Source organism: Salmo salar, chromosome 26, assembly GCF_965601325.2.
Source record: "Salmo salar chromosome 26, fSalSal1, whole genome shotgun sequence".
Classification (NCBI taxonomy): domain Eukaryota; kingdom Metazoa; phylum Chordata; class Actinopteri; order Salmoniformes; family Salmonidae; genus Salmo; species Salmo salar.
In genome coordinates, this window is record NC_138316.1 from 28,160,870 (window position 1) to 28,182,023 (window position 21,154).

Below are 21,154 nucleotides of genomic sequence, written 5' to 3' on the forward strand. Positions count from 1 at the left end.
GGTGTGAAAACACAAGACTTCTGCTGCTGATGCAAGGCACTAATGTGGACCTGACAAAGATCCACTTTGGATTGAAACTTGTACTTTTTTTGCCAAATAAAGGCATGGTGGAGCAATAGTGAGTGTGGGTCCTATTCATCTCTTCTAAAACACAAAACATACACCAGAACAGGAAACAGTAGCAACTACAACATCCAGGGACTAAGTCCCCTCTTGTTAAAGTGTCTAGGCTCTCTAGTTTAAAGGGTCCTGATGAATGTGCTGTTTATTTCTGAATTCGGTAAATGGTGAGTCAGATAACTGACAGATAGTGTGCAATTATCATACAAGATAGTTTTGTCCCACAGACTGGGGGAGAATCCCACTGTAAACTAACGAAGCAGATGCAGATTCTATCCAGACCCAAGGCATCAGATGTACCATGGAATAAGTGTTAAGACATCCACATCAAAACATTAAAGCCTTGCCAAATACAAGACTCACAGCCCACGTAAGTCAGTGGTTGAAATGACCGTCTAAGCGGCTCTCATTTCCTAGAGAGAGCAGAGTGATCCATTCTGGTCAGCAAGGTCGGACTATGAAAGACTTAGGAAACCACCCATCACAGTAGCCTAGCGCCAGGTTGAGAGCAAGCCAAGGCCAGGGGTGTATTCACAATGTTGCAGATAGAAATGTAATAGAGCTGAATACGACTCCCGAGCTGATGACTCCCAATTTAACATGACAGACAATCATACATGTTCTATGCAATATCTGAACATTCTATAACGTCAAGTCCTCCATAACAGACCGCAGAGCATACCGTTTTCAGTTTGAGGTTGTCAGCCGCCGACTCGTTGAAGGACACTCCTTTGAGGAAGTGGGCGCCAATCTGCACAGGGATGGTGGGCAGCTCACATTGAATGGGCTGGGAGATGGTCTGCATCCTGCCAGCCTGCTGGGCCTCTGCCTCACTGCAGCAACCCTACATAGTAGAGCGAGAGACACAGGCGCAGACATGGGACGTACAAATAGGTTAGAGACAGGGTTTTGCCCTTATCACAGCCACTATAATCCAAGGCTTTACCATTCCTAATGAGCTGTAATATGTCCTGTGCTTAGAGTAAACATACCTGTAAAGCTGCCTCCACAGATTTGGGATTGAGGTGAAAGCCAGCTTTCAGTGCATATTCACTGTGGCCCATACTTTCTAGTGCTGCTTTATAAGCCTGGCGAAAGAAAATAAAATAATTTGTATAAACTCAACATGTAAGTCAGGCTGGCTATTGCTTCATTCAGTCCTTTCATATCCAAGCCATCAGCACATTGATTTGAAGCAGCCCTTGTTCTGTAGGGCACTATTGACCCAGTCAGAAATGGAACCCTATTTCATATATAGTGCAATACTTTTTACCAGAGCCCTGATAAAAAATATTGCACTTTACAGGGAAAAAGACCAGGAATAAGGCTCTGGTCAAAAGCAGTGCACAAGCCTATATTGGGGAACAGGGTGTCATTTCAGACATTGACCAAGGCTGTGGTGGTCCTGCGGGGAGCGCCATCTACCTGTAAGGCATTGTCGATCTTCATGTTGAGCTCCTTCAGATGGTGATCAGGGATGTTGGGGTTGTTGGAGCAGAAGAGCTGCTGGACCTGGATGCCTGCCAGGCAGCCGTCACGTCCCCTCTCCCTCAGACGTCCCGTGGCCTGGAACACAGCACACAGTCTCAGGTCACATAGCAGTTTACACACAGCATCACATACCCTAGTACAACCCTTACACACCCTGCATCTGCTCTGTACAGCTAATCTGCATTACAGCAACTTACACAATAGGCATGAGAAAATGTGTCAGTGTTGTATTGTAAGGGAATGGTAAGTAGCTAGCTAACATTTTCAACATCAACGTAAAAGACTAACCACCAAGTACACAGTAGATTGTTAAAAAAAAAAAAAGAAAAAAAAGTGTACCAGAGTCATCAAGATGTGTACCAGAGTCATCAAGATGTGTACCAGAGTCATCATGGCTTGGCCTCGAGTGTGAAACCGAATGGGAAAAATACATATACCCTACCATTTGGATTTTATATACCTTCACCCATTTCATCTGGTTTCTAATATAGGCCTACGGTATTGCACTAAATTGTCATCTCAAACATCTCATCTGTGCTTCAGAACCAAAAAGTTGCACATATTGATTGATGACCAGACAAAAACAGTAGGCCTATGTTTGTATTATCCAGATAAAACAGTTGAAAAATCTACTACGGAGGCATCTTTGCCAGAACAATAACAGGCTACCTTCAGATAGGCCTAGTTTGGGTGGCTACATGTTTAAAAGATGGCTGTAACGTCACACTGCATTCAATATTATGGGATGAAGATAATATATTCTGGCAAATTAATTACGGTATTTGTGAGGAAGAAAAGGGCTACCCAGTTGGCAACAAGCATTTTAGTGCAATACCGTAGGCGGCTCTCCAAAGTGATAGCGTGCAGTGCAGACAGACCATGCTTTCCATCCGATCCTGCAACCCCCGCTGCATACAGGTAGGCAGCATGATTCTGCTTGCTCTGGACTCCAGAGAAGTGACATCCATACCTAGTTGATATTGGCTGCCAACAATGACTTTCAGCTACAAATGCAAAATGTGTAAAACAGTTTATTTCTGTATGTTGCATTTGAAACTGCATCACCGTTTATGGCTGTAATGACAGGCTACATTGGCGCAGAAATTGTGCGTCCATGTACCTGCGTGGGGTCACAAGCTTTGAACCACTTCTTTTTGGGGGTTGCGGGTCAAAAAGTTTGAGAACCAATGAGCCAAAAAACAGACGATTTTCTGTAGAGCTATAGGATTGCGTGCAGTGCAAATGTCAAACTGTATGGAGAGCGGATTTCCATAAATATCCTTGATCACCAAACAATAACTGTTTACTTTGCAGGCTTTAATTACTAGCATAGGCATACTGGTCTTTCGGTATGTCATACTGGTCTTTTGGCATGTCAAAATTGCTCGAAATGTATCATTTATTTATGAAGCTTGCAATTGGAATTTGTTAAAATTAATTACATAATCAAAGTGTGTTGTAGACAAATAATGAAAAGGGCTCTCTGGTAGCCTCTAACAGTCATTTGTATTTGAACAAGTCATTGCATGTATAGATTACATCTTTTTACTTGACTCGCCTCGCACTTAGAACACACAACTTGGACTTGATTTGAGACTCGACCCGTTCTACTTGTGACTACTTGAGACTCGGACCTTGACTTTAGACTTGCTTGTGACTACAATAATAGTGACTTGGTTACACATCTGGTAGATTGTACATTTCAGAACAGTGTTGGGCGTAGATTTGTGAATAACTGCTGCTGTAGAGGGGAGACCGACCGCCTCCCTCTATGGAAACTGCCCAACAGTGCAGTGAGGCCCGGCCTGGCCATATCGCAGCAGCACATTCCAGCAGGATATCCAGCCCGTTCCCTCCAGGGCTAACACCCCACATGCCAGGGCTTAACAGATCAATCAGGCCACTCACGATTCTCCATTCTGGCTCCAATGTACAGAACAAAGCTCCAAATGTGCCGAGGGGGATGTTATTAGCTACGGGATTAGCCAGCTAGCTCCTCTCACAAAACAGCCTCCATTTCAGTTAGCTAGGGTTTGTTTGGGGATGTGTAGGCCTAGCTTAAAGTGGAGGAGGGAAAACTAGCAATACAGGCTCATATACTGTATATACAAACTTCTCAACGGGAAATAAGTGGAAATTGTGGCTGTAATGGTAGCTGACTGCATTTCATAGGAATGTATAACAGTCAGCTTGTCACATTTTGAACACAGCCTATTTCCACCAGCTAGTCACATCAGGAAGCTCCTTGGTGAGTCCTGGGGGCGCCCTGGCCTCCATGTCCAAATACCTCGGCTGCACCCTTCCATGATCGTGAGGCCTCCTCCAGCTCCGTCAGGGGCCCAGGGCAGGAGCTCTGGGAGCGGACATTGCTGCGTCGCTCCTGGGCCTGGGCGAGGGCCTCCGCCAGGCACGACTGGGCCACAGGCTGCACCTTCTGCAGGGCCTGGGATAGGAACTGGAAGTGCACCTGCATCACTGTTAGGAAGCACCGACCCAGCACCTGGAGAGAACACAACATTCAAAAGGTTGTGATCAGGACAACATAGAAAATCAGGAACACTAGTCTATTGGTTTGGGGGATTGGTCAATGATGAATGAAGAGAGAAGGCAGAAAAGCAGAAATTCCCTATAATATCAACAACAAAGAAATCACACCCCTGACAAGATTACATTAGTGGGAGCCTTGATCATTCATCATTGTTCTCAAAGCATATGGCCTTGGCATTCCTTGTTTTTCATTACTCAGACACTGTTACTTAAGTGATGTTGGCTTCAGTGACTTGGTTGTTTAAAAATGATTACATCTTTGATAACCCTCAGAGTCCTCTTAAATCAGTCCTAAATAGAGTCACATCAATTTACTGCTTAAAGATGCTCTTGTTTGAGGAAAACCCAGCTTGAGAACATGACATTATTACCCACAAAAACAACTTGTAAGAAAGTACATTGTGAAGGGCTATAACCTCAAAACAGTTCAAGGCTGGATAATGGCTGCATTCCAGTGAGTCACTGAAGAGAACTGTCTATTAAATAGTTACATTTCAACTGGTTCATATCACTAGGACATTATGGAAAACATTTGACAGGCTAACATTGTACAACAACAAAGCCACAGCTCAAGTTGTGGTAGGATGAAATAAAAAATGTCTCCATGTCAAGGCCATGTTCTGCCTGATAACACGTCCTCTCATTTTCCACACAACACCAGTCAACAGTGCAATGTTACACCAGCAAATAACTTTCTACCATAATTGGGAAGCTCAGTTTGTGTTATAAAATCAGTCTACTCTGAGAGTCAAGGCCGAGCACTGTAGTCATAAAGCACAACAAGCAATGCTTACAACTGGAAACTAAGTTCGCTCTTCTCCTTCAACTTAATAGTGGAGCAGATTTTTCCACATCATGATGGCACCGTTCCAGACCCTGTGCAATGGGTGATTCATATAAACAATGAGGTTCACATTTACATAAGTGAAGAAAATAATTGTAAATGTGTAGGAGTCAGACATGTTTGTATGTCCAGTTAGCAAAAACAAGAGCAACTTGACACCACAGCCGGCTCACTGTGGTCACTGGGTTCTTTTTCAGGTACGTGCTGAAAATATATTTTGGCTGAGTTGTTAAGGACAGAAATATGCCGCCCTGTTTAAAAGCAGACAGGAACAACAAGGCTGGGCTGTCCTCATTCTTTAACACATCATGGGGGCATAGACACCGACTAGGCCTATACACTTACTGACCATTTCCAAGGCTAGGTCCAAACCCTTTAGAGCCCTCTTCAGCTCTGATTCTGAAATAGGACCAAATAACAGTTAACATAAGGGAATTGGTCAAACATGCAGTATTGGTTCTGAACCATGAGTTATGAGGGTGTGAAACGCCTGCTGCTTATGTTGGACTGCTAATCACAGTATAAACACTTGTAACACCTCACTCTCAAATGACTAATGCATACCAAACACTGGCTCAACGAATAATGATATGAGATGGTCTTTCTTTCCTCATTTTCCTAATGCAGACTATCAAACAAATTGTAGACTGTCACAGAATTGAGTGGCAAATTGTTTAACATAAAATCTCTTAGCGGTCAAATTTGTCCACTTGATCAGTGAATGTAACAAAAGCCATATTACAGATTATGGTTAAACAATTTGAATGCTTTCTTCCTTTCTAAACAGATATTTTGAGAACAGTGTTTTTCCGGTGGTTTCCCGCTAATTGCATTTTGGAACATTCACACGTAACCAAACAGCCATGTGCGCATTGTTGAGCTTATAATATGAAGAAATAAAAAGTTAACATTTTAAGCTAAAAATGGTCTGATCAGCCTCATTGCTTTTTTAAGTGCAGTGGTTGTATTGATTTGGGAGGTGTCATCCCAGAACTGTCCCAGTGTCTGTTTTGAAACGTAGACATATTGATCGTCCCAGGGACAAAAATGTGGCCATTAATTACCATCCCTGGAGGGAATTATTTTATAAAGACATAAAAAGTATTTGGTTGTAATTGTAATGTTGCAATATTTTATAGGCTACCAAAAGGTTGCCAACCATTTGAGACAGGCTCGAATATGAATAGCCAATAGAGTGTAGCCGACATTTTTGTCTGATTCTCTATGATTAAAAAGATGGTAATGCATTTTCTTTTGCAAAGTCATACAATGATGTACAAATGGTGTTAAAGACCACTTATTTATTTTAAGTGACTTACGCTTTTGGTTAAAACTTTATAAAATCAGTCCTACTTGTCCAAAGGCCAAGTGGCAAAAAGGGTAATGAATAACTCTGCATTCTGAAAAGTGATGTCAAATTTCTTAGAATACCATTAATACTATTATTTTTGGACCAGCTGCACAGAACACTATAAAAGGACAGAAATACAATCAAACTACAAAAGGACATGATTATGTAGCAAGAAAAATCTAAAGGTAGCAACAAAAGATTAATCACACATGGGGATAAGATGAAATTTCAAATCGGCTCATGGAAAATATGAGGAATAAAACTACAGGGCCAAGCCAACTTTTAGCCGCATACAGGGCTGAAAGGCAGGCTTAAACAGTGAGAAGAATGAATCAAACAACTAATCTTCCCCATTAACTAAGGGCACATGTAGTGCGAGGACACATCTATTGTCTTCTTGAAGGGGAAATCATCTATCCTAGGAGAGTGAGAATAAAAACCAGATGCCTTCGTGTTTCATGTTTTCTTCCTGTCTAAAATACCTCTTTAGTGCTGTTAGTGAGTGGCCTCACCATCCTAGCCTGTCTTCTGTAGGATGGCCATTTCCAAAGGTAACATCTAAAGACCCTTTTCCAGTACACGACACACTGACGTCACTTACAGATGCGTGCGACACTTGGCGGCAGTAAGAAAACCATCGCAATCTGTGTCCATTCAACAGCCTAGATTTATGTTTTTATTACTTCTAAACAAAACTTTTGGGGGTTTTCATACTTGCTTGAACAGTCGCTAAGATTATATTTGGTTGTGATCTTTGCAAAATAACTAATTTTTGATGTATCAGTTTGCTATAATGCTAACGCTCATTGATATAGGCTGTAGCAAAAGCTAGCCAAAGAGCCATTTTACTGGTTGAAGTGCTTTTTAAGTAGAATGCTGTTGATTTGTGATGACACAAAAGTAAGTAAAACATTCATTTGAGCCTTAAAACCCAATCATAATCCAAAAGTATTTTGAAATGCACTCGTAAGCAACATGTAAACAGTGTTTTTTTGCCATTCTATTTTTCAGGGGTGTTTTGGGAGTGCTGCTAGTGCAGTTGTCTGCCTGGCTCTGGCCCTGCCTGCACTGTGGTTGCCTCATGTTCAGAACCAGGAGAAGATCTCAATTGCATTCTCCTCACGTCAGGAGAGAGGATGCGAGGAGTATGCAATCGAGACCAGGACTCCTGTCTGGCTGGCCTGACCGTCGCTCCCTCTGTGGTTTCGCTCATACACTCAGTAGACTGCCCCCTAATAAACAGTGACATTTTCATGCATATTTGGCAGCTGAGACACTGAGCAGCCAGGGTAGCCAAGCTCCAATAAAAACACACGTTTTGTTTTCCATACTGACTGGACTTTCTGGATTTTGGGGAAAAAGATGGTGGGTGGAAATTATCCTGCTTCCTTCAACATTCCACAATTCTCCAAACTCAAAATAGCTTTTTTTTGTTCTTCATACAGACACAATTCTATCTTTTACATACAACTGCCAAGATAAATGTTCATACACACGCACAAATGGAAAAGTCCTTTCCGTCACAAATGTAATAAATCTCTGGGGGCATGGAAATGGCCAACTCTGAAGGTGCGCCATGTACTTATGGTTTTTTACATAAACAATATTCAGCTGCTTATGGAGGAAATGGAGGTTGAATAAAAAGTGATGCTGTAATCTGTGGAATAGAGTGAAACCCACTGGTCTAGTCAAAATATACAGTAGGCCTATGATGCACATGGCCATTTTGGACTTTGTTGATAGATTCCTTCTAATCAACCAGGTCTGAATATCTTATTTGTTCCTCAATTCATGCATATTGGCAAGAGAGGTAGAGCAAAAGCACACTTTCATTTGACAAACGCACTGTTGTTATTCACAGACGCTAGCTGAAGCCAGAGTGAGTCAGTGTGGCTGCCAGACAGTCCTGCCCAGTCTGAACTTTCACTGAGTTGGGCTTCCCCTCCTTTAATATTTATCTGTGCATATCCAAGACCACAGTCGAAATTACAGATTGTGGTGCAAAAGTCTTTCCTGCTCTGGGCACAACCACATCCACTGAGGCCCTGCAGTCCCTCTCATAAAACAGCCCTGGCCTGAACATTCAGCTTATTCACTCACTGTCTGCCACTGAGGCCTTGCTCCCTAAATCTGTTTAATCTCCAGGATGAGAGCATAGACACCTCAAATATTCACTACACAAGAGGCAATTTGCTTGCTGCCTAAACAGATACATAAATAAATACATAAATTGGCATTTCTCTTGAGTACTATTTAGGAGTGGCACTACCCTGGAACCTCTTCATTTCTGACTGGCTAGGCAGTAGGCACAGCTGTAGCGTCAGGAGCACATAAGGCTTCTCATCCACAAATGCCAGTGAAGTCTAATTTCAGTTACTATTTTACCAATCAAACACTCACTGCAAAAAAATAAAGAAATACTTTAAGGGCAACATTTCACAATTGAGACGTAAGCAACTCTGCTGGCCTGTAATAGACAGACCGATCACCCTGCATGCTCAGTCAGACTGTCTCTCAGCATAAACGATGGTTCCTGCCCTCTTCTTCTCACATCCTCAGTGCTTTTCGCACCTCGCCCTCAGATCTTAGCACCCGCTTAACATTGGGCGTCAGGGCCTAATTTCAGCCAAGAAATTCTGAATCAAGGAGCCATGCATTCTGAGAGACTTCAGCTGGGCATCTTAGCAGTAGCCTTGCCCTAGAAAAATGGAACATAAGAAACAAAGCAAAAAGTGCAAAAGAAATTGCAAAAATTCTTGTTTAGACCCTCATAACAAAATGGGGTATTTTTTAGATGTTGCCTTTTGGCAAAACATGCTTTATTGACAGCAGGTGGGAGGAGCTATAGGATGACAGGCTCATTGTAATGGCATAAATGGAACTGTGATTGATGAGGAAAGGGGAAAGACTCAACATGTTATTTTACAGGTAGGCCTAATTGTCAGGATAATGTAATAGCTTTACTTCGACAGGTGTTCAGTGGGTGTCCAGGTCGGTAACTGTAACCCTGGCAACCCCTTACCTCCACATCCTGCAGGCTGAAGTCATTCTGGTCTTTGAAGTTGGCAGCCCCAGCGCTCAGCTCCATCAGCATCTTGGCGATCTCTGGCTTTATTGCTGCAGTCAGCCGGCTGGCCGCCTCCATGACATGTTCCTGCACGTCCTTAAGTTGCATAGCTGCTTTCGAGTAGTGGGAGTTCCTGAACACGCTGCTGAACAGGTCCGTGAGAAAGGCGCTGGCCCGGCAGAACACATTCAGCGCATCCAGGTACTTGGAGATGCCCTGCTGGATGTCGGCGACCGCAGTGGTGTTGGGGGTGGAGGGAGGTGGTTGGCAGCTGCCGGGCATGCCCACCCCGGTGGAGCCACCCATGGGGGAGCAGGTGGAGCCCAGGGGGGCACTGAGGGTCCGGCTCAGCTCAGGCATCTGGTACTGCTGGTGCTGCTGCACTTTCTGCTTGGACCCGCCGAGCAAAAAGCGCCGCTTGTAGTCCATTTTACTTTCCTGTGCACTACAACAATACATAAGTGTCAGGCTGACTCTGGAAGCTCCGGATTTCTGCCAACCAGAAGCTCTATCTCGCTCTTATAGAAACAACAACCCAATAGTCCTGGAATTTATGGAAAAAGACAACTTAAGGGCTCCCTCTGCCAGAGGCTCATCTCAAAATGCTTTGGAACTAACAGAGCGATGCAGAGACAGCAGGGTAACGACTTGCTGACTGAGTGTGATGTTTATGTGCAGCCCTGCTGCAGCTCACGGTGGACAGTCCCAGCAAAAATAAAAAAGGTAGAAATGCACCTTCCCAAATCTGTATTTTCGGCCTCAAAGGAGTCAATGGTTTATGAAAACACTCCACGATTCTCTCATTCCAAGACAAGATTCATGTGCATAACAATTCCTTCAAATGGAAGCAGAAATGTCCTTTTGTATAACATGTATATAGTTTTTATATTTATAGATAGAAAATCTTTAAAAGCTGTAAGCAAAAAAACAAAGCGTAGAATCTGAAAAGAAATGTGGCACTGGTCAACAGCAAGGAGTCTGACAATAAAAAGAGACAAATCTGTTATCCAGTAGGACAATAGTGCCTTGTCACTTCACTTCCTCTCTGTGTGTATGGAGCAGAGCGGAGGACAGACAACCAGTCTGTCAGAGATTCTCTTCACACCGTCTGTGGCGGTGAGCAGAAGCCAGCTGATAGGACTGCTGTTGAAAACTTTACCGGCCTCAACGTCCTTGCCGTTTCCTTCTGCTAGCTGAGGTAGTTAATCACTGCGGAAACAAAAATGTGCTCCCAGATCTCGCCCCTTCTCCTCCACAAAATGCAGATTAGAAGAGCGACAAAAGCGCAAATGTATCTGTAAGGCCTCTAGGTCATTTCCTAAGGGAGGAAAAGGGAGAAACAAAAGAAAGTTAATGATTTCAGAGGAAGGATTCAAATGTGCTGTTTTTTTCCAATTAAACGTGGCAGTTGAGGTAGTTCTTGGGAAGATAAGAAAAATAATTATGAATGCTTAGAAACTCAAGTAAGCATTTAGTCAAATGAATTACACTAGGTTTTGTGACAATATTGTGCAACTACTTACAGCAGCCCAACTCAACAGCCACAAAAACCGAAGAGAAAACAGAAGAACATTGAGGGTTTAGCATAATCAGGTGTTAATTCTTTAACCCATTAGACTAATTTCATATTAGCCTTCATAAATAAATGGTAGACATGACAGCACTGTAGATCCCTGCATACACAATCAACACTTCTTGACGGGTACTAACGTTGTACCTCATGAAGAGCAGCTCTGAAGAATTAACCCTAGCACTCATTAATAACTCCTCTACAAAAGGAAATACAGCCACAGACAAATGTCTGCAAGCGGTCATTGTTGGAAAACAGTTGCGATCTGTCTTAATGGAACACACACAGTGGGAGTTAACAATATCCCCTCAAAATCTAAGCAGCAAATTGTCCATAGAAACCTGTTGTTTCTCCCCTTGTTAGTTATGTAATTATGCAAATAAGCATAATCCTATTTGCATGTTTAGGAGAAACAAATGCCTGCATGTATCATTACCTAGCTTGAGAACAATGGTGATATGTCACAGTAGTGGAGAGATGTCCATGTCAATACTTGGAAATGTACCCGTTTTCTTTCCAGATGTAGGCCCTAGCTAGCAAAAATCTAAGTAAATCATACTGTATAGGCCAGTCCCACTATGTTTTATTAATTCTGTTGTGGAACGCTCCGAGTTATCACTCAGCCCCATGCTAACAGCTACAATGTTTTGGGATGAGGGAGAAACTCATGGAAAAAAAAAACAAGCCACAGCTTTTCCTCAGGATAACACCAAGACACCCGTCATTGTATGCTGCTCAGACAGCCTGTGCATTGTACATGGCCTTTATCAACCACAAACATTCCACCACTGTTTGTATCTACAATGTTCCACTGACCTTACCCTCTTGCTCTTTTGCACCACAGTATCTCTACTTGCACATCTATCACTCCAGTATTAATGCTAAATTGTAACTGTTGTTTTTGTTGCACTGCTTTGCTTTATCTTGGCCAGGTCAGTTGTAAATGAGACCCTGTTCTCAACTGGCCTACCTGGTTAAATAAAAAAAGAAACCTTCAAACTTCGCTGTCTTTCACAAACAGAGGGGTGTGTAGACAGAGCCTGACAGCCTACACCAAAAGACCCTGCCTTGGAGACAGAGGGGACCTGATAAGAAGGGAAGCCCATGGACCTTCCATGTCATGGGAGGCAGCAGCGGAGAGACAGACATCAAATCAAATGTATTTCTAAAGCCCTTTTTACCTTAGCAGATGTAAATACAGAAACCCAGCCTAAAACCCCGAACAGCAAGCAATGCAGATGTAGAAGCACGGTGGCAAGGGAAAAACTCTAGAAAGGCAGGAACCTTGGAAGAAACCTAGAGAGGAACCAGACTGAGGGGTGGCCAGTCCTCTTCTGGCTGTGCCGGGTGGAGATTATGAGTACATGGCCATTAAGGCCAGATTATTCTTCAAGATGTTCAAACGTTCATAGATGACCAGCAGGGTCAAATAATAAATCACAGGAGGTTATAAAGGATGTAACAGGTCAGTACCTCAATTTCCAAGTGAGCAAACTGGTTCCAAAAACCATTAAGGCCATTACACCTAATGTCAAGGTTCACAGTTCTCATTATAACCAAAAAGGTAAAATTTTGCTCCTTATGTTTTCCTTTGAAAAAAAGAGATGAGCAGTCTACTTCAAACACAGTGCTTTGAGAGAGGTAGTCTAACTAGTGAAATGAGCAGTCTCTCCTGTTGCAAAATCCCATGGATTACAGTGACTGCGGTAACTGCCAGATGCCCCACACTGCCTGCTGCTTAAAATAGGGATACAGAAGGAAACAGGACCCTGACTAGCCAGGTCCAGCCCAAAAGGTCCTAAATCCTAGAAACTACAGAACAGAAAAGGGAAGTTACGTCAGAGGTCTATGAATCCAATAAGGAAACTTGTGAAATACAGTAGTACTCAGGTCATAACAAAAGGAGGCAGAGCCAGCCAAGTATTGTGATGAATAAACAAAGCCAATATTGCCTCTGATATTCTCATTTTGACTTATCAAACCATGAAGTGTAGGCTATCAGGTTTGTTGTTCTGACTCCAAAAGTGAGTTTGTGGGTCTTGGTGTCCTGCTGACTGGATAAGACGCCCAGCCAGCCGTCACACCATTAAAAACTGTTCAGTTTGTGTCCAAGTGTCCATGTGAAACACTGCTGCCCTGCCTGCCTAAGGTCTGGCTAAGATGAGCAGGCCAGGCAAGGCACGGCATCAATATTGATGTGACCGGTCCCACTATCCTCTCTCGGCAGCCAAGCTTCTTGTTCCAATGCGGAAAGTATTAGAGCTTACACCCAAACAAACACATGTAATAGGAGGGTCCCCAGTCTATTCTGCTGGCTCAGCGCCCAGTTTAACGTCCTTCCTTCGGCAGGGTGCACTCAGGGCTAATGTTAGTGCTGCCTCCACCCCTCACTGTGTATCTCAGCTGCTGCTACTTGGACAAGGAGCTTAGGTTTCCTGAAGCAAGCTCTGTCGCCAGATACAAAATGAGCTCCCAAGTATGATTAACCTGTGCTAGACCTTCAAGGAACTTGTCAGCACTAAAAAGTCAACTGATATATAAAATAATGGCACAGGCAGCATATAACAAATGTGTATCCATTACTCTTTTCAACATCAACGACTAAAGGTAGCCTCATGGTGGTGGACGGGGCAGCTGTTCCTCAAGCTGACAGCTCCTTCTGCCACTGAGGCACCAGGCCCACTGATGGCAGGGTACAACCACATGGCCACCATTAGACAACCCCTCAGTCTCCCCTCATGAGGTCTATTTAAGCCTCCTCGGCCAAACAGCTGCCATACACTAGACAGTACCATACCGCTTTTAGGACTCAAAGGTTCAGCTCAAAAATGTCCTCTACATCTGTTGCCAATGAAGCAAAGGAATGCTTTCCCCCAGAATGCTCTTATATGGATTCAAACAAGAACACGTCAAAAACAGGTAGAGAGACCGTTTCAATCCCATCGTACCCTTTTATGTAGCATGTGCCCCATTTCATTGATATTCTACTTCAAACATTTTTAGTATCTAAGGTAATGGGTGTCAACCTAAATATGCAACAAGGAAACATTTCAAAAAAGCAATAAGCACAAATTGCTCTACAATAATTAAAATGAGCAGGAAAAGCATTAAAAATAGAAGATATTACTAGTATTTCGTAGTTAAACATTCTTACATAGTCACATTGTAGATGGATGGGATATGGGGTAGCCTACCCCCAGACTCCGAGGCAGCAGACAGGTCAAGTGTCAAGCCAAGTGGCAGGACAAGTGCTGCAAGCAACTGTGTGACAGGAGCAGAGCCAGGCTCTGCCTGTCCAGAAAACACAAGGAGGGCATTGTGGCAAGCACCGGCCTCCTCCATACCACCACACAGAAGAAAAAAAAAACACCCTCAGCCAGCTGCAGCAGGATTCCCATAGAAAAAAAAACACCCTCAGCCAGCTGCAGCAGGATTCCCATAGAAAAAAAAAAAACACCCTCAGCCAGCTGCAGCAGGATTCCCATAGAAAAAAAAAACACCCTCAGCCAGCTGCAGCAGGATTCCCATAGAAAAAAAAAACACCCTCAGCCAGCTGCAGCAGGATTCCCATAGAAAAAAAAAACACCCTCAGCCAGCTGCAGCAGGATTCCCATAGAAAAAAAAAAAGGGCAAAATATGGTCTATGATTTGAATGTTTATCTTAAAAAAAACGTAGTATACGGGAGTCTCGTTCTGAAATGAGGTTGACTAACTGGCTGTACGCTAGTAGGCCTAGATATTATAACATGTGATATAAGAAGCTTATGCCTGTAACAATAGCAGGCTGGCTGCTGAAAGAAAGGAGGGGATATGCTTGGAGACTAAAAAGGTCTGAGGCTCCTAACTATGTAAGCTTACATTCCGTCGCCACTCGTGCACTTGTTTATATAGCTCGAAGGACAAAATGTTGGCCCTGGTGTTTAATCGTTTCCTAGACAAGTCATAAGGAGAGATGCTTATTTTCAAATTGTTAACTAAAAATGTCCTATTGTCTTACACATACCGGAACTTCCCTTATAGGTTTCACAATGTTGACAAACTGGTATAGGTGGCTTGAGTAACTATTTCAAGGCAAAATGCAAACCTAAAATCGTACAAGCGGTCAACAGCAACCCAACAACCACTTACAGGATGTATGGAGAAACCAAAATTACTTTATAAGAGGATTCCTACAGTTCACTACGACTGAGTTATAAAAATAAAACAAAGAGCCGAATAGAGAAATGCTCAGATTAATCTCTTATCAATGGTAGTCATGAGTAAAGCACATGAACTGTGTTGGGCATAGATAGAAGCACAATGCCCAGCCCTGGAGACTACAGTGACCTGACTCAAGCAGCTTCCTATTCAAAGCCTTCTAACTACAGCTCCGTTTCAGCAACAGGCCAATAGCGAACGAAGCTCACATTTCACAGACCTCTCACGAGGCACAGCATTGGAAGAGGGAGCTCTGCTGGCTAGCCTAGCGGATGGAGTTTGAGTTTCTCTTCTACAAAAGCAGCATGACATCTGTAAGCATCCTCGAATAAGGCAATGTTATTCTTAAAAAAAAAGGGAATGTGTGTGATATGAAGGTACTTTTATCCCCATATGTAAAATGACAACTTGAAGGCTACAGAACCACAAAATGGGATGTCATATCCATTCAAGACATAAATGGTTCACTTAAAAAGAGTAAGGTCAAAAGGTTTCATGATTTGCCAAACACCATTTTATTGTTAGCCAGGACAAAAGTAAGAATTTTCTATTTAACTCCAGGAGTGGACAGGATATGGGGTTCCTATGGAAACAGAGCCCATTTAGTTACTTTCACAATTGAGATTTCCCATTGAGCAAATCTGATATCATTCCTCTTAATATTACAGAATGAGAAACCTACTGCCCTTTAGTAAATAAACAGTACACTATGTAGCCAATACCACCCTTCTCAACTCTTACCTAGTAGACTCAGTACCATGATTTACAGATGACAAACATCTGCCATTTAATTTATACATGATGTGCATACTAACTGAGTAATTTCATTGACAACACTTCCATGCATCACACTGGGGATAAAGCAAAAAACAAAACGAACATGAGTGAAACTTAAGTCGGTCTCAGATCGATTGTCAAGGACCGAGTTAACCTCCCCTTTCATGTAACCCCCCCATAATGACCATCCTGCTTTTAGGGAAAGAGTGTAATTTTGTACATGTATGAAACTGCGAGTTTGACCAACTCTAGTCTAATTGCTTAGGGTGTCCAGGGTCCTTCCCAGGATCATTTGTATGTTGGAGGAGGACTGATAAGCTCAGTTCTGGAGACTATGCTATTAGCAATACACATTATCACCTGTAGCCCAACTGATGCAGCATAGTGGCTATAAATTAGAGGTCGACCGATTATGATTTTTTTTTTACGCCGATACCAATACCGATTATTTGGAGGGCCAAAAACCCACTGCCGATTAATCGGCCGTTTTAAAAATAAAAATAAAAAATTGTAATGACAATTACAACAATACTGAATGAACACTTATCTTAACTTAATATAATACATCAATTTAGCCTCAAAGTAATGAAACATGTTCAATTTGGTTTATATAATGCAAAAACAAAGTGTTGGAGAAGAAAGTAAAAGTGCAATATTTGCCATGTAAGAAAGCTAACGTTTAAGTGACTTGCTCAGAACATATGAAAGCTGGTGGTTCATTTTAACATGAGTCTTCAATATTCCCAGGTAAGAAGTTTTAGGTTGTAGTTATTATAGGAATTATAGGACCATTTCTCTCTATACGATTTGTATTTCATATACCTTTGACTATTGGATGTTCTTTAGTATTGCCAGTGTAACAGTATAGCTTCCGTCCCTCTCCTCGCTCCTACCTGGGCTCGAACCAGGAACACATCGACAACAGCCACCCTCGAAGCAGCGTTACCCATGCAGAGCAAGGGGAACAACTACAAGTCTCAGAGCGAGTGACGTTTCAAACGCTATTAGCGCACACCCCGCTAACTAACTAGCCACTTCACATCGGTTACACCAGCCTAATCTCGGGAGTTGATAGGCTTGAAGTCATAAACAGCGCAATGCTTGAAGCATTGCGAAGAGCTGCTGGCAAAACGCACGAAAGTGCTGTTTGAATGAATGCTTATGAGCCTGCTGGTGCCTACCACCGCTCTGTCAGACTGCTCTATCAAATCATAGACTTAATTATAATATAATAAAACACAGAAATACGAGCCTTAGGTCATTAATATGGTCGAATCCGGAAAGTATCATCTCGAAAACAAAACGTTTATTCTTTCAGTGAAATACGGAACCGTTCCGTATTTTATCTAACGGGTGGCATCCCGAAGTCTAAATATTCCTGTTACATTGCACAACCTTCAATGTCATAATTACGTAAAATTCGGGCAAATTAGTTTGCAACGAGCCAGGCGGCCCAAACTGTTGCATATACCCTGACTGCGTGCAATGAACGCAAGAGAAGTGACAATTTCACCTGGTTAATATTGCCTGCTAACCTGGATTTCTTTTAGCTAAATATGCAGGTTAAAAAATACACAGAAGTATATCTTGATTTTAAGAAGGGCATTGATGTTTATGGTTAGGTACAGTCGTGCAACGATTGTGCTTTTTTCGCAAATGCGCTTTTGTTAAATCATCCCCCGTTTGGCGAAGTCATCTGTCTTTGTTAGGAAGAAATAGACGTCACAGTTCGCAACGAGCCAGGCGGCCCAAAATGCTGCATATACCCTGACTCTGTTGCAAGAGAAGTGACACATTTTCCCTAGTTAAAATAAATTCATGTTAGCAGGCAATATTAACTAAATATGCAGGTTTAAAAATATATACTTGTGTATTGGAGCAACGTGTACCTAAGCGATTATATGCAATGCAGGACAGGCTAGATAACTAGTAATATCAACCATGTGTAGTTAACTAGTGATTATGATTGATTGAACTTCTTATAAAAAACAATGCTAGCTAGCAACTTACCTTGGCTTCTTACTGCAGTCGCGTAACAGGCAGGCTCCTCGTGGAGTGCAATGTAAAGCAGGTGGTTAGAGCGTTGGACTAGTTAACCGTAAAGTTGCAAGATTGAATCCCTGAGCTGACAAGGTAAAAATCTGTCGTTCTGCCCCTGAACAGGGCAGTTAACCCACCGTTCCTAGGCCGTCATTGAAAATAAGAATGTGTTCTTAACTGACTTGCCTAGTTAAATAAAGGTGTAACATTTTTATATATATATATATTTTTATATCGGCATCCAAAAATACAAATTTCCGATTGTTATGAAAACTTGAAATCGGCCCTTCCGATTAATAGGTCGACCTCTACTATAAATACATAGACTGAAGCATGGGGCTTATCCATCTCTATTTACCCCATTGCACACATATTGATTGTTCTTATTCACTCCAATTGATTTTTAGGGGTTTCTATTACAAAGTATGTAATTTAAAAGCGCTGTGCCTAATCCCTCGATCACACCGACAGCGTCATTGCATTTTGGTAAACCAGAAATGCATTCATTTCCAATGTAACGCTGTGTTTGCCTTGCAAAGGCAGTGCGTTCTGTGTGGTGCATACGTTGTGTCAAACTGCTTGCGTAGACTGCTTGACAGAAATGGTAGCAGAAGGTGAATGTTGAACATTTGTTGCACACATATCTAGATGCTGTGTACCATTTGCGCAGTGATGCTAATCAGCGTAACTGCATTTTTAAAATGATGCCGCAAGCAATTTTAAGAGCAAATAAATAAATGCGGTAACTGTTAGGGATGTGCCAAAATATATATATTTTTTTATAAGTTTACCGTTTGAAAAACACACACTGCCTTCGGATTAAGACCCCTTGACTTTACACTTTGTTAGGTTACAGCCTTAATCTAAACTGGATTAAATCGTTTTTCCCCCCAGCAATCTACACACAATACCCCATAATGACAAAGCAAAAAACAGTTTATTTTCTATATTTGCTCATTTAAACTGAAAATGTGACATTCACACAAGTATTAAGACCATTTACGCAGTACTTTATTGAAGCACCTTTGGCAGAGATTACAGCCACAAATCTTCTTTGCTAGGACGCTACAAGCTTGGCACACCTGTATTTGGAGAGTTTCTCCCATTCTTCTCTGCAGTTCCTCTCAAGCTCTGTCAGGTTGGATGTTCGATCGAGTCAGGGCTCTGGCTGGGCCACTCAAGAACATTCAGAGACTTGTCCTGAAGCCACTCCTGTGTTGTCTTGGCTGTGTGCTTAGGGTCTTTGTCCTGTTGGAAGGTGAACCTTCACCCCAGTCTGCAGTCCTGAGTGCTCTGGAGCAGGTTTTCGTCAAGGATCTCTGTACTTTGTTCCGTTCATCTTTCCCTCGATACTGACTACTTTCCCAGTCCCTGCGCTGAAAAACATCCCCACAGCATGTTGGCACCACCATGCTTCACCAGATAATCTTGTTTCCTCATGTTCTGAGAGTCCTTTAGGTGCCCTTTGGCAAACTCCAAGAGGGCTGTCATGTGCCATTTACTGAGGAGTGGCTTCCGTCTGGCCACTCTACCATAAAGGACTAATTGGTGGAGTGCTGCAAAGATGGTTGTCCTTCTGGAAGATTCTCCCATCTCCACAGAGAAACTCTAGAGCTCTGTCAGAGTGAACATCGGGTCCTTGGTCATCTCCCTGACCAAGGCCCTTCTCCCGCGATTGCGCAGTTTTGCCAGGTGGCCAGCTCTAGGAAGAGTCTTGGTGGTTCCAAACTACTTCCATTTATTTCACCTTTATTTAACCAGGTAGGCTAGTTGAGAACAAGTTCTCAATTACAACTGCGACCTGGCCAAGATAAAGTACAGCAGTTCGACACATACAACAACAGAGTTACACATGGAATAAACAAACAATCAATAATACAGTAGAAAAAGTCTATATACAGTGAGTGCAAATGAGGTAAGGCAATAAATAGGCCATGGTGGCGAAGTAATTACAGTATAGCAATTAAACACTAATGGTAGATGTGCAGAAGATTAATGTGCAAGTAGAGATACTGGGGTGCAAAGGAGCAAGATAAATGAATAAATACAGTATGGGGATGAGGTAGTTGGATGGGCTGTTTACAGATTGGCTGTGTACAGGTGCAGTGATCTGTGAGCTGTTCTGACAGCTGGTGCTTAAAGTTAGAGAGGGAGATATGAGTCTCCAGCTTCAGTGATTTTTGCAGTTAATTCCAGTCATTGGCATTCGTTCCAGTCATCGGCAGCAGAGAACTGGAAGGAAAGGCGGCCGAAGGAGGAATTGGCTTTGGGGGTGACCAGTGAAATATACCTGCTGGAGTGCGTGCTACGGGTGGGTGCTGATATGGTGACCAGTGAGATGAGCTAAGGCAGGGCTTTACCTAGCAAAGACTTGTAGATTACCTGGAGCCAGTGGGTTTGGCAACGAGTATGAAGCAATGGCCAGCCAACGAGAGCATACAGGTCGCAGTGGTGGGTAATAGATATGGGGCTTTGGTGACAAAACAGATGGCACTGTGATAAACTGCATCCAATTTGCTGAGTAGAGTGTTGGAGGCTATTTTGTAAATGACATCGCTGAAGTCAGGGATCGGTAGGATGGTCAGTTTTACTAGGGTATGTTTGGCAGCATGAGTGAAGGATGCTTTGCTGTGAAATTGGAAGCCAATTCTAGATTTAACTTTTGTATTGGAGATGCTTAATGTGAGTCTGGAAGGAGAGCTTACAGTCTAGCCAGACACCTAGGTATTTGTAGTTGTCCACATATTCCAAGTCAGAACCGTCCAGAGTAGTGATGCTGGACAGGCGGGCAGCGACCGGTTGAAGAGCATGCATTTAGTTTTACTTGCATTTAAGAGCAGTTGGGTGCCAGGGAAGGAGTGTTGTATGGTGTTGAAGCTCGTTTGGAGGTTTGTTAGCACAGTGTCCAAAGAAGGGCCAGGTGCATACAGAATGGTGTCGTCTGCGTAGAGGTGGATCAGAGAATCACCAGCAGCGAGAGCGACATCATTGATGTATACAGAGAAAAAAAGTCAGCCCGAGAATTTAACCCTGTGGCACCCCCATAGAGAGTGCTAGAGATCCAGACAACAGGCCCTCCGATTTGACACACTGAACTCTATCAGAGAAGTAGTTGGTGAACCAGGCGAGGCAATCATTTGAGAAACCAAG

The 21,154-nt window shown here is 42.8% G+C and overlaps 1 protein-coding gene across 7 annotated transcripts in view; it reads right to left on the bottom strand.

The window, feature by feature from the left end:
* LOC106587568 (granule associated Rac and RHOG effector protein 1) overlaps positions 1–21,154 on the bottom strand; it is a 44,557-nt gene that overhangs the window by 7,192 nt on the left and 16,211 nt on the right. For 4 of the 7 annotated variants that reach the window (XM_014176082.3, XM_014176081.3, XM_014176083.3 and 1 more), the window contains exons 2-6: positions 9,376–10,738; positions 3,899–4,111; positions 1,546–1,686; positions 1,113–1,208; positions 803–964 (exon numbers count right to left, since the gene is read on the bottom strand). In XM_014176082.3, coding sequence (XP_014031557.2) covers positions 803–964; positions 1,113–1,208; positions 1,546–1,686; positions 3,899–4,111; positions 9,376–9,879 — 1,116 coding nt within the window. In that variant the 5' untranslated portion in view covers positions 9,880–10,738. Of the gene's footprint in view, positions 1–802; positions 965–1,112; positions 1,209–1,545; positions 1,687–3,898; positions 4,112–9,375; positions 10,739–14,144; positions 14,217–21,154 lie in introns of those variants that run through there. The other 3 variants (XM_014176085.3, XM_082969595.1, XM_014176084.3) reach the window with 2 other exon arrangements.